The sequence below is a fragment of the Canis lupus genome, chromosome 4, assembly GCF_003254725.2.
Source record: "Canis lupus dingo isolate Sandy chromosome 4, ASM325472v2, whole genome shotgun sequence".
Lineage (NCBI taxonomy): Eukaryota > Metazoa > Chordata > Mammalia > Carnivora > Canidae > Canis > Canis lupus.
The window spans coordinates 4,669,729-4,684,015 of record NC_064246.1 but is presented as its reverse complement, the minus strand read 5'-3'; the positions used below and the strand labels follow the sequence as shown (position 1 = coordinate 4,684,015).

Below are 14,287 nucleotides of genomic sequence, written 5' to 3'. Positions count from 1 at the left end.
TTAAAGATTTCTAAACTACACTCACTATTCCATAAAGCCATCAAAAGGTCACTACATGGAAACAACTTTATTACTCACTTATAACTAAGAGAGGCAGCATAGTTCAGTTTACTAACAAGAGAACAGATTCTACCATCAGTTTGATGTGTGCCTGTGGGCAAATCACTCAACATCTTTGCATCTGCTTCTCCAACCATAAAAAAGGAAAAATGCTGCTGACCTGCCTCAAAGGGATATTGTAAGAAATAACTAACGATTATGAAACTTTAAAAACATAACGTGCCACTTAAAAACATTATAACACTAGTGTTAAAAAAAAATCCTTTCTAAACCACATATTCTGACCCGAAGCATCTGTGGGGGGTCAATGCCTATAGTAGCCTGTCCTACAATTAACCTTTCTAATAAACACTACTAGGAATCCCAAGCATAGCATTAGCTTCTCTAGCAGCAGGCATATAGCAGGGGGATGCTCCCTCACTAATCTCACAGCTTACCTTTTTTTTTTTTAAATTTTTATTTATTTATGATAGTCACACACACACACAGAGAGAGAGAGGCAGAGACACAGGCAGAGGGAGAAGCAGGCTCCATGCACTGGGAGCCCGACGTGGGATTCGATCCTGGGTCTCCAGGATCGTGCCCTGGGCCAAAGGCAGGCGCTAAACCGCTGCACCACCCAGGGATCCCACAGCTTACCTTTTAATCGCAATCTCAAGCAATTAGATTTCATTATTAGTTAGTAGCTGTAATAATAATCCAAGGGCCATGAGGGACTGTCATAAACGCTACAGATGACTGGACTATTCACCACCTAGCAGTACTAGATACTCAAATAAACTAACAATACTTACTGATTACCCACTGAATGCTAAACACTGCTATACAGGAAGTTTCTACATATCTGCCAAAACTTAAAGCAAAAGAAACATAGTGGTGCCCTGTATCCATCATTTGGTAGCAGAGAAAACAGCATATTGATTGCAAATAAAATCTTGCCAAAGCCATGAAAAAAGAATGACAAAGCTCTGTTATGTATAAATGCAGAAGGACAGCTTAAAAGTTATGTAACAATATGTATAGTACAAGCCCATTTTTCTAAAACTAAGCATAACAAAATAAATCCTCCTTTGTAAAAATATATGTGTACAAAAAAAAAAAAGGAATGGAAGAATATATACCCCAAACTGTTAGCTCAAGTTGTCCACAGGAAGTGAGACTGAGGAACGTAATGACTTTTACTATTCTCTGTATAGTTTCTATAATTTTTAATACTTACGGCAAACTTATATTGCTTTTATAATAAAAACACAAATTTCCTAGGAATAGTTTAGAAAAATTGGTCTCCTAGTTGGAGTAAAGCAAAATTAGGTGACTAAGTGTCAAAAGCCCTCAGACACCAAACAATTTTTCTTAAAATCACTGAACGACTTTCAGAAAGGATATTCAGATTTAAAAAAATAAAGATAGATCCTTTGGTGAGATAACCTTACCAAGATAAAATTGAAAAAATGAAAACTACATTTTTTTAAAACTCCCAAATAAGCATAAGCCAAACTGCCTCATTTAAACTTTGACAGCAATAGTAGCTCCTTTGTCTTCAAGCCTGTTCGGCTTCCCTTTTACTCCTCTCTAGAGTAGAGACAGGCTTGGCAGGGCCCCATCACTCATTTGCTCCACCCCCACAGGCTCTCAATGCCAGACCAGCTTCAGGTGACTAACTGCCACATCAGAACAGTGATCAGATCAAGAGAAGAAAAAAATGTTTGCCCTACATAAGCAAGCCTAGAGGTGGATGCTTATCCAGAAAATAAATATCTCCAGTGGTTCACCTAATCCAGTAACAACCCTCTAGGCTTGAAAGTAAAATTTACTTTTCCCTTGAAAGAATCCCATTTGGGCAAACCAGCAGCAAATTAGAAGAGAGAACAAGTATTATATTTACTAAGAGAAGTTTCTGCATTAAGAAGGGCTGAAATAAAATAAAAGTTTGAAACAGGAGCAAAGAGTTCTTAGAATAAAGAAATCTGGTCCCCCCCCCCATGAAATTTTTTTTTAAGATTTACTTATTTTTTATTTAAGAGAACGCATGCATGAGTGTGCACATGAATGGGGACCAGCAGGCATAAGAAGTAGGCTCCCCTCCCCACTGAGCAAGGAGCCCAACAAGGGGACTCAATCCCAGGACCCTAGGATCATGATCTGAGCCAAAGGCAGATGCTTAACCGATTGAGCCCATCGAGGGGCCCCTGAAATATTCTGTTTTTAAGGAATTCATAAAGACAAAAATAACAGGTTTTAACCTTAATTACAAAATTACAACTTTCCCTCCAAACTTCCAAATCAACTTTTAAGTTAGAAAAGATTAGAGTAACTATATCACCCTGGAAGCTAATTTAAACTCACAAGAGTTTGCACATTCTTTCCACAGAACTAATAATAATAGCTACAATTTACTGAGAATTTATTACATAATAGATCCTGTTCTTACATTTAGTCATCCCCAATAACCCAATGAGGTGGGTACTACAAATGCTTCTCATTTTAGACAAGGACACCAGCCTTCTTAGAATGTTTAAGAAAACTGCCCACAACCTGGGAGAGTCCCAATTCGATCCTAAGCAGTCTTGATTAAAGAATCCTCACTCTATCAGTTTACAAAAGAAGTGACAGGCTTTTATGGGAATAAGAAAGCTACCATATACTGACTACTTACAACTATACCAAGTGCAGTATAAAGCATTTTAAATGTTATTTCATTTAGTACTTACACAACTTTGTAAGGCAACTATTATTATCCCCATTTTGAAGAAAAAATGAAACTGATGTTTCCTTTCATTGCAAAAATAAATAACTCTCCCCAACTTCAACAGCCAAGTAAAAAACACAGAGAGACAGTACTGGGAACAAGACCTCTCTTTCCAAGCCATATGCTCTTAATCATTTATACTGTTTATTGGGCACTTTAACTAAACAAAGATGGTTTTTATAGTCATATTCAAGTATAGTTTTTTACTACTGGTTTAAAGTGAATCTTTTCTTTACCATTTGCTCAGAGTTTTGTAATTTATAATCTTCATTTCTGCTATTAAAGTAAATGACTAAAAAAATAAATGATTTTCAAAGAAACTTCTTAAACAGGTACCAACAATTATGCTTTCATAAATGATTATGCCCAGCAAAATTATCAAATTAGGAGACAGCAGCCTATTCCCTGTTAAAGCTTTGACACAGAACTTCAGATATAAGTCACACTGCCAAAAATCTATAAAATTAGAAGTGGTTTAAATAGGTCTATATAAAGTATCCATACCACCATTCAAGATACACTACATATAATCTGACAGACTTTAATAGTATAAAGCTATTACATAATTATTTTTCTCTTAATGATAGCCAAATTTATAATTTGAAAGTGACATACACTATTTTCTGTAAGATTTTCTTCCTTACAAATCATAACAGGCCAGAGAATCAGCCTCTGTTACCTGGCTGCCAACACCAATGTTAAACTGACAAGACACACCAGGCCAAGAGTAATATAATCTCTAACTGTATCCTAAAGCTAAGTACATCTGGATATTCAGTTAGATTTTATCCTTGCTTCAGATGACCCCATTTGACAAATAACTGAATGCGGAAAAAGTAAGAGGAAACACATATTAAGTTTTACAATAAACAGTTTCATAAGTAAAGCCAGTGTGCTGAAAACTATACCTCCAGATTTCTAGAGCAACCTTTTAAAATCATTTTATGAAATGTTTCCATGAATCAAAGGCTATTTACTTATAACTGAAAAAAATTAAAATTCTTCTTATATATTCAAAAAGTCAAATATTGTAAGCTATGTACGCATTTCACATAAATGCTAACATTTCAGATATAAAAACTCTTTTCTGATTGTACATGATCTAAACAAAAAAATTAGAATATAAAATAAGTAGTAAGCAGTGGATTACATGTTTGTCTAAGGGTATGAGTAAAAGGACTTATGAACTATTCCTCTTAAAATGATTAGTAGCTGATCAGCTAACAGGTGTTACTACAGAGCTGTGTTCCCTAATATTTGTATTGCAGATTCCACCGGGAAGACAATGAAAGCTATGGTTCACCTTCCCAAGAAAGCATATGGCCATATGAAATTCTGCACATAACTCCAAGGAGAGGAGAAATTTTTAACACATCTTGAAGCCCATACTTGGACCTTCTGAGTAGAGTATGAGCAAGTATTGATAAAGGAATACTGGGAACTATACTCAAAGCAAGACAAGTGTCATTTTAAAACTTTCCCTCTTTCTTGCCTTTTATTTTTATTCCTTGCTTCTATTAACCAGCCTAAATATGACCATTATCATAGAAAGTTAAACATGAAATTTGTTTTCTCTCTCTGTAAACTAACCCCCAGATATCTTATTTTCTAATAAACTATTCATATACTTTTATAAACTCATTTTTTCCCTCCCTAAACCTGACTGCTATCTTGAATCTGAGTATGAAAATGATCAGATTTCTAGAAACACAACTTGAATGTCCAAATGTCCAAAGCAGAAATGTAATAAAATTTATACAGTTCTCTTTTAAAATTAAGTTAAAAAATAATAAAATTAAGTTAAACATACTGACTAGTATTTTAAGAGCTAACAAATATGCATAGTCTTATTTTGATGAAAAATAATTAAATGAAAAATATTTCAATTATCTTGGGAACAAAAGCTAGTTATAACTTGTTTCGTTCAATGTCCATTAGGTGTAAAGGAGGCCCAACTGAAAAGAAAAAAAGATTGACACATTTTCTCTATAGGCCTTATCAAAAATTCACATTTTCTACTATCTGCAACATTTAAATATCAAAAGAATTAATATGACTATGGCTTCCACTGTTACTATGTCATGCAGAATACTAGATCATAATTCTTACAAATGTAGAAACATCTTTGTTCTGTGACACCAAGAGGAAGACAGTAAGAATCTTATTTTTAAACAATTCATCAAGAATAAAAGTTTGCAACTGTTTTAAACGTGTCTATTACTAAAAAATTAATACAGCATACCTGTATCTTGTTTAAAACCACATTTCACAGAACACATCACTCAGCATTTCTCACAAATATAAAATATAATGCTTACTTCCAAAAATTACACAGCCCTAACTTCATCCTAAACACCAGTTTTTTAATTATGCACCCAAAAAATCTTGGTATCCTCCTCGATTCTCCTTGCTCTACATTCAATCTGACTGGAACGCCTGTCAGCTCTATCTCCTAAAGAAATCTAGACTTTGATCTAGAGTCTCTAGACTCCTCACTTCCCTCACTGTGGTGGCCGATATCCCACCATCATCATTTATTAAAATAAAATAGCTTCCTGGGGCAGCCCTGGTGGCTCAGTGATTTAGCGCCCCCTTCAGCCCAGGGTGTGATCCTGGAGACCCAGGATCGAGCCCCACCTCAGGTTCCCTGCATGGAGCCTGCTTCTCCCTCTGCCTGTGTCTCTGCCTCTCTCTCTGTGTCTCTCATAAGTAAATGAATAGAATGTTCAAAAAAAAAGCTTCCTAAGTGGTCAGCTTCTATTCTATCTTCAACTTGCCTTCATCAGCCTGTTTTTAACACAGTAGTCGGCGATCCCTTAAAACTATAATGAGGGATCCCTGGGTGGCGCAGCGGTTGGCGCCTGCCTTTGGCCCAGGGCGCGATCCTGGAGACCCGGGATCAAATCCCACGTTGGGCTCCCGGTGCATGGAGCCTGCTTCTCCCTCTGCCTATGTCTCTGCCTCTCTCTCTCTCTCTCTGTGTGACTATCATAAATAAATGGAAAAAAAAAAAAAAAAAAAAGACCTTCTTCTCTGGCTTAACGTGTTAAAAAAAAAAAAAAACTATAATGAAAATCTGCCACTCTGTAATTAGACTGCAAATTCCTCTGTTCAAAACTCACAGTTGTTCCCTATTTCTATCAGAGTAAAAATCGCAATCCTTAACAAAGGCCTTCAAGGTTCTAGATAATCTGATCTGCTCTGTCCCCAACCTGCATCCCCTTCATCTGTCTGACCCATGCCCTCCTATTCTCTTCTCTTCTTACTGCACTCCAGCCACCCTGGCCTCTGTGCAGTTCACTGAACATGCTGAGCTGCCTGGAAAGCCACATGACTAACTCTTTCACATCCTTCAGTCAAGTATTTGCATAAATGTCTTAATACACCTTTTTGACCACCTTATTTATATAACTATAACCTCTGCCCCAACTTCCACATTCCCTACCCTCCTTACCCAGCTCCACTCTTATTTCCATACTATTTGCCACCTAATAAACTAGATTACTTATTATGTTGATTCCCCTTTGTCTTCTCCACTACACCTTAAAATGTAAAATCCAGGGATCCCTGGGTGGCTCAGCGGTTTAGCGCCTGCTTTTGGGCCAGGGCATGGTCCTGGGGTCCCAGGATCGAGTCCCACGTCAGGCTCCTGGCATGGAGCCTGCTTCTCCCAATGCCTGTGTCTCTGCCTCTCTCTCTCCCTCTCTATCATGAATATATAAATAAAAAAAAAAATGTAAAATCCACAGGGCTGGGATTTTGTCTTGTTCCCTGAAATAATCCTAAACAGCTAGAACAGAGACCAGCATGTAAGTGTTCAATAAATGTTGGATAAATTTTTTAAGTGTCCAAATCTTTGGTGGTCATGTAATACAATGGCACAAAGCATCTGAAGTTAAACACACAGCTCTCTAAAGGGTTACCATAGATAGTGTTACTTCCCTAAAAACAGAAAGATCCACTCCTCCTAGAACCCAAGAAAATTAAAAATATATGTTCACACAAAAACGTTCATAGCAGCATTTATTCCCAATAGGCAAAAAGTGGAAATAATCCACCACATGTCCAACAGCTAATAAGTGGATTAGCCATATGTGGTATATCCATTAAATGAAATATTATTCACCAATAAAAAGGAATACAGTACTGATACATGCTACAAAATGAACCTTGAAGATACTATGCTGAGTGAAAGAAGTCAGACACAAAAGGCCACATGTAGTATGATTCCACTGACAGGAAATGTCCAGAACAAGCAAATCCATAGAGACAGAAAGTAGATTAGTGACTGCCGGGGGAAGGACAGAGGAGAACAACGAGTGACAACTAATACGTACAAGTTTCTTTCTGGGAAGACAAAAACGTTCTACAGTTAAACAGTAGTAATATATGCACAATCTTGTGAAAATACTAAGTACTGACCTGTATACTTTAAGATTTATTTGAGAGAGAGCTTGCACATGCCTGCATGCCAGACTGCGCTCAGTTCAAGAGTAGGGGGAGGGGACAATGGGAGAAAGCATCTCAGGCCAACTTCCTTGCTGAGCTGCTGAGCCAGAAGCCTGAGGTGCAATCCCACAACCCTGAGATCGTGACCTGAGCTGAAATCAAGTCGAACACTTAACTAACTGACCATCCAGGCACCCCTGAACTGTACACTTTAAAAGGGTGAATTCTATGAATTCTGTGAATTCTATGGGAAGGAATACTCAGGTCAATGTTCATGGCTCACTAATAAGGGAACACTAAGAGTTGGGAATGCCTTCCTGGCTGCATTCAATCTTCAGAATCCCATCCACCAACTAATCACAGAAAACATATTTTAAAAGGGGAGGCAGGGAGCTAGTCATCCGTAGGCAGCAGTAAGCAGAACTTTTCCTTCACATCCAATCCATTCAAATCCTATCATCCCCACCTGCAACACATCCACCTCTCATACCTGGTCCACCACCATCTCTCACCAGAACTAACCTGGCAGCCTTGCCACTGGTGCCCCTCCTTCTAGTCCTGCTCCACCCCAGTCTATTCTCCCAACAGCAGTTACTGCTTAAAAATGTACATCAGATCACTTCACTCTCTTGCTCAAGACCCTTCAGTGACTTCCAATACACTCAAATTTTACCCTAAGTAAGCCCTTCCCCATGGCCTACAAGGCCCTACAGTATACTGGTCCTTGTGATCTCTCTAGCCTCAGCTCCTACCACTCCAGCTCTAAAGGCCTTCTTCCTGTTCCTTAAGGTATGCCAAGGTCAAACAGGCCAAAAACAGTCCTCCCCAGGACCGTAGCATTTGTTTTTCTGCCTGGACTGCTCTTCCCCCCAGATAACTGAATGGTTCACACTATTACTTGTTTCACATGATGCTTTCCACAAACAGGCCATTTATTTTATTTTATTTTTTTAATTTTTATTTATTTATGATAGTCACAGAGAGAGAGAGAGGCAGAGATATAGGCAGAGGGAGAAGCAGGCTCCATGCATCGGCAGCCCGACATGGGATTCGATCCCGGGTTTCCAGGATCGCGCCCTGGGCCAAAGGCAGGCGCCAAACCGCTGCACCACCCAGGGATCCCAAACAGGCCATTTATTACACCTCAACTAAAGTTAACACTTTCAGGGGATCCTTGGGTGGCTCAGCGGTTTAGCGCCTGCCTTTCACCCAGGGCATGATCCTGGAGTCCCGGGATCGAGTCCCACATCAAGATCCCTGCATGGAGCCTGCTTCTCCCTCAGCCTGCGTCTCTGCCTCTCTCTGTGTCTCTCATGAATAAATAAATAAAATCTTTAAAAAAAATAAAAAAATAAAAAAATAAAGTTAATACTTTGTCTTTCTGGCACTGTATGCTCTTACTCTGATTATGCTTTGTCTTCACAGCACATCACCTTTTTTTTTTTTTTTTTTGGCATGGTGTCCATCTATCCTAAAATGCAAAGTAAACCCCACGAGGTTAAGAACTCTTTTTTTGTTCACTGCTGCATCCTCAATACCTAGAAGCATATCTGGTACATGGAGGGCATACAATGATCTGTTCAGTGACTGAATTTGCAGACTGAAGCAGCAAAAACACATTCTTCAGTGAAATATGTACTCATCCAGCATACTTAAAAAAAAATTACGATAAAGAATTAGCAATTTAGACAAAAACCAAGTCATTATTTTACAAAATTACCCATTCATCAAAAAGACCACAAATTCATAGGACAAAATACATATGCTATATTATATATGTAAATCCTTTCAAATACTACAGTTTAAAGTTAACTATGAGGTTAATATTCACACGGAATTAACCAAGCCTCTGAGTTCTCTTCATCCTACCTGATTCCTTAATCTTACATCTTAACTAGTATTATATGGACATCACACAGGCCCCTTCAATACTCAAAACCCTATACATCTTTCCTCAATGCCAATATATTTCAGTTGACAATAACATCCATCTCATGCCCCAAGAAACTTCCATCTTCTTCCCACCCCAGGGTTAGTTACTAGGTTCTAAATTCTGCTTCCTAGGTATCGTTCAAGCCCTTACCTCTCACTTGGACATCTCACTTGGAATCTCCAGATCTTCCATTCAGAATACGTCTAATATTCACTACAATACCACCAAAGTGACCTCTCCATAAATCCACCAACTTTACTCCTTTCAAACAATGTTCAGTGGTTCCATGTATCTTTCAAGAAAATTTTCAACTCCCTAACTTAGCCTGCCTCCCATCACTGCCCTCCTATTCCCACTCCAAATACATTATGCTTTACGTTAGGCACAGTTAACTAACAGTTTCCAAATACATCATCTTGGTTTTTTCCATTTTCCTAGATGCAGTCCCCTTTCTGCCTCAAACGCTTTTCTACCCTTCTTTGCCCAATCAAAACTTTAACACTTAGCTTAGATGTCAATTCTACCAGAGAACTTTCCATGACTGATTTAGATGTCCTCTTCTGTCCTCCCACAGCACTTACCACAATTACTGTATAGTGCAGTCAACACTCTTATAATTCAGTATGTGCTGTTGTGCTTTATTTTTCTCTGTCTTCTACTAGATTGTGAACTCCTTGAGAGCAGATCTGATAGCTTATTGACCTTCATTCCACACTGACTGATGCATGCAAGTTGTTGTTGTCAAATGAATGATTTATGAAAGGGGGTGGGGGAAGAGGAATAAAGAAGAGAAAGAAAAAGGGTAGATGGAGTGACAGTAGACAAAGGAAGGCAGAGGGAAGAAGTGAATAAAAAGGAAGAAGGGGAAAAAGGAAGGGAAAGAAAGAAGGAAAAGAGGAGCAAGGGAAAGAAAAGGGAGAGGGGAAGAAAGGCATAGAGGGGTGAGAACATGCACATAAGCAAAGGGCGTTTGTAATCGAACATTTCACATTATTTTTATGTGTTCTGAAGCTAGTGATTCCTGAAGAGTATGGTACATCTGAAAAAACTCCATCTCCCCAAGCTTCTAAGCACAACCATCTAAATCACTTATCCCATAAAGATTCTGAAATCTCTAGCCTCTCCAGCTTCTCCCACTTCACTTGAAAATTTACTGCAACGTAATGAGAGATGTTAATAACATGTACAATGTATAAACAAGAAAACAGTTTTAGTTAGAAAAAAGTAGGAAATGAATCTGACATAATTGAGTCTTGGAATCATTTACAAACTTTTAATAATCTAGGATTTCCTGATAATGTGCTATTACTGACACTGGAAGATCTATAAAAAGTATAAAAAATAAATCCAACATAACCCCAACATCATGACCTATGTTAAGAACAAAACTGCTTTTGTGTTACAGTGCTATTTCTCAAAAACACACTGGGCAAAAATATTACAAGACAGAATACACTAGTGAGTAAAGGGACTTTATTTTAATAAACTCTTGAATACTACAGCAAAATTGTTTCTAAAACACATAACACTTTAAATGATATATACATTTTTATTTTGGGACTTTAAAGCAACAACCAGAAAAGTATTACTAAACATTCTTTCAATGACATCAATAGACTGTCACTTAATAAAATTTAAAAATTTCTTGTGACTAATAAAGCAGATAATAAAAACCTAAAAGCTGCCTCAAAGTACAAACATGTTTTGTTAGATCTGATAAATAGCATAAATCCTTCTATAACTCAGTTGTCATTACAATTTACAAACAGGGAATACAAAAAAAAAAAAGAAAACTTAAGCCTAATATAATCACTACTAAATACTTTTTGAATTGCAACTTTGTTAAAGCAAAATACCAATCATGGGCAGCCTCTCAATATTCACCATGTAAGAAATTAAGTTCCAAGAAATGAGCTAATTTGTAGTACTGCTGACTGCCAGTGTACTCCCATTGAGAAGGCTCACTATATATACAGTAACAGGAAGTTCTTCTTGTATAAAATTAGAAATTTTCTTTAATAATTCCTTCCTTTCAACATTACTAGTACCCCTTTTCAAAAAGCAATAATAATGGAAATGCTAAGCACTTAAAATTACTAGTACTAAAATGACACCAAAAAAATTTGCATTTGCCAAATACTATGAAACTTTTAAGGCTAAAGTTTCCAACGTACTTTCATTTTTTAAACACGCAAGTTTAAAAAAAAAGGGGGAAATGAAAGGAAGAAAAGGCAAGAAAAGAAAATTTAAATCTTAAGGACCTCCAACTTACTACATTTCTTTTAATCAAACATTAACAGAGTACCTAAGATATACACCGGGAACTACAACAGATTGCGATACCTATCACAAACTAAATGCTCTTATTCAGCTTCTGAATTTATTATATGTTATTCAACCCAATGCCTTTCTTAAGAAATTCTCACCCAATACCAAGGAAGATATACGGTTTTCCTTAAAAAATTCACTTGTCTCTGTTTTATACAGGTCACAAGAGTTATAGCTAGCATCTGTGAATAACAAAAGGGATTTGTTTCTGAAACATCATTGATTGTATTTTTCATTTACATGAAGGTGAGACAGAAAAATTCAGCAGATATTTTCAGTTTATAGCACCCCAAACTCAAGAAGAAAAAAATCTAAAAAAAAAAAAAATATACAGCTAAACTTAATTACTTTATATAGCTGATAAATATTTAAGTAGTCACAGCTTTTATTTTCTTCCATAAACACAAGCATTACAAACTTTCATTTAGATGCAGTACTATAAAAGCAGAAAATCCTAAAAGAAAACTTGTTTTCAAATAATTCCAAGGAACTACCAAAAGTAGACATTTATATTTTCACATACTATTCTATGCATTTCTATACTTGTGAACACACCCTACCCTTTCAAGCACTTCTGAATTTGTCACGAATGAAAAATATCTCTAGTCTCTAAGTTCCACCAGTTGAACCTAGACATGTCAGATATCTAACTAAGGCTTTTTATTCTCGGATGTATTAAAGATTGACAGCATTCAATTACATATACCAAAAAAAAAAAAAAAAAAACACCAAAACCAACCTATACTTTCTTTCCTTGCAATAATTTCTTCCACGAACTAAGTAAATTCTACTTTTTACACACTCTCCTCCATTCAGTTAACATGTTTATATTTAAGAGGAACCTGGCAATGGGTTTTCCACATCAATCCACACTGGTTCTATTACAGTATCTGACAATTTACCGACTAAAAGGATCAAAGAAAAAATAAACCAAATAATCCTAAATCCCAGGAAATACAAGGAAAAACTGAGGTGTGTAAAGATTCTCTTCAAAAATCTCTCGACTCAGATTATTTTCATAGCTTACCAAATAGGTCTTCTGCTAAAAACCCACAACACTGTTCACACAATAAACGAGATTTTCTTTCATCGGTGTAATCGATAGAACCACAATACAGTTCAGTTTCTAGAGTCGGATTACTTGACCTGCTTTTTCTGTTTTACCTTTTAAAATACTTTATTTCATGCAATTACTCCTGCCTTACCCTGCAAGAAGAGACGGTCTATATGGGAGAATTATGCTCCGTGTGACATCCTATAAGTGGCCCCAACTCCACAGCAGAGCCGACAGAGCCACACCAGCTGACCCCCATCGTCTTCCGGGAAACGGGCTCCGGCACCCCGCCACCAAACACACCTTCCTCGGCAAAACTCGGAGGCCCCACACGCGGCCTCCATCAAACCCCCCTGTTCTGTAACCCCAGAGCTCGGTTTCCGTAAGCAATCCTACCTTCATGATGATTCCGGGACCGCGATCCCCGCGAAAACACCAGATTCACCTGCACCTGGAGGGGAAACAAAAGACACCCAGTCAACACTACAGGCACCCCTCTGCACCGGCGGAAGCGGAGGGAACCGGGCGAAGCCCGACGCCCGACGCCCGAAGCCCGAAGCAAGAAACGTAGCGGGCGTCAGCCCCGGAACCACCACACGCCGACGAGGGGGCTCCCCGCGGCCTCGCCAGCCCCGCAAACCGAGCCACCTACACAGCTCGGCAGCTTCCCGTCCCCATTGTCGGGACCCGACGGAGTTTCCCGTCTCCGACAATGACGCCATTTCTGTCAGAGAAGAAACTCACAACAAGCCCGGGGGCCGGCGCAGGGCCGGCTGTCCCCACCGGGGGCCTCTGGGCCCCGCCGAGCGGCTCGGCGCCCCATAGGGTCGCGCAGGCCCCGGCTCCAGGGGCCCCGGGTGGGGGCGGCGGGAGGCCGGGCGGGCCGGAGGGCCGCGGGCAGGACGACCCACCGCACAGCCGCTGCCCACGTCCCGTTCCCGGGCGGAGACCGGACAAGTGCGAGCGGGATCCCCGGCGGCCGGGCCGCGGGGGCCGCCAAAGGACCGAGGGGCCGGGAGACCGCACGGCCCCCCGTGCCGGCCCGGGCCCCCCACCGCGGCCCAGAGCCGCTGAACCGCTGAGTGTGCGGCCGCCAGGATGGGGGGCGACTCGCACTCTGCAACTGCATGGGGGCGGGGGCTCCCGGGAGGCCGAGGCCCCGAACCCCAGCGCCCGGCGAGACACCGAGCGATCGTCCCCCGCTCCTCGGCCGGGCCGGGCCGGGTGACTCCCGAACGGACCCCCTCACGAGACAGCGAGAGCCTCGGAAAATGCCCCTACCTTCCGCGGAGGCGAGCTCTGACCCTGGCACGTCCAGAGTTCCCTCCCCTACTCCCCCCCAAAACCAGTAGGCCCGGGGGAGAGATGGGGGAAGAAGGGCGGCGGGTCCAGCGGTTGCTGAGGCTGAAGCTCCGGCTCCTCCTCCTCCCGCGGCGGCGACTGGTACCTTTGTTTGGCGGCCGCTCGGGCTCCCTCGCTGGGGGGAGGGGGGGACGACGAAAAATCCCTCCCGGACTGGAGGTCCGGGCCCCGAATCGCGCTGCCCTCCAGAGGACGGCAGCGCCAGACCCTCTGCGGCTCCCTCCGGGCAAAGGTCCAGGCGGTGGCCGTGGCGGCGGCAAGCTTAAGCCCAAGACTCTCCCTCCGCTCCGGCGCCCGAGCTCCTCACTCCGGACTCGACTGACGGGCAAACATCGCTCCCCCCCCCCCCCGC

At 40.5% G+C, this 14,287-nt stretch overlaps 1 protein-coding gene across 6 annotated transcripts in view; it reads right to left on the bottom strand.

The window, feature by feature from the left end:
* ARID4B (AT-rich interaction domain 4B) overlaps window positions 1-14,278 on the bottom strand; it is a 149,708-nt gene extending 135,430 nt beyond the window's left edge. For 5 of the 6 annotated variants that reach the window (XR_003137294.3, XM_025448626.3, XM_025448629.3 and 2 more), the window contains exons 1-2: window positions 13,855-14,278; window positions 12,970-13,024 (exon numbers count right to left, since the gene is read on the bottom strand). Coding sequence is in view for 5 of the 6 variants with exons in the window: in XM_025448626.3 (XP_025304411.3) it covers window positions 12,970-12,975 (6 nt within the window). In the remaining variant the exon portion in view is untranslated. The remainder of the gene's footprint in view (window positions 1-12,969; window positions 13,025-13,854) is intronic. The other variant, XM_025448627.3, reaches the window with a different exon arrangement.
* Window positions 14,279-14,287: the final 9 nt, after the last annotated feature.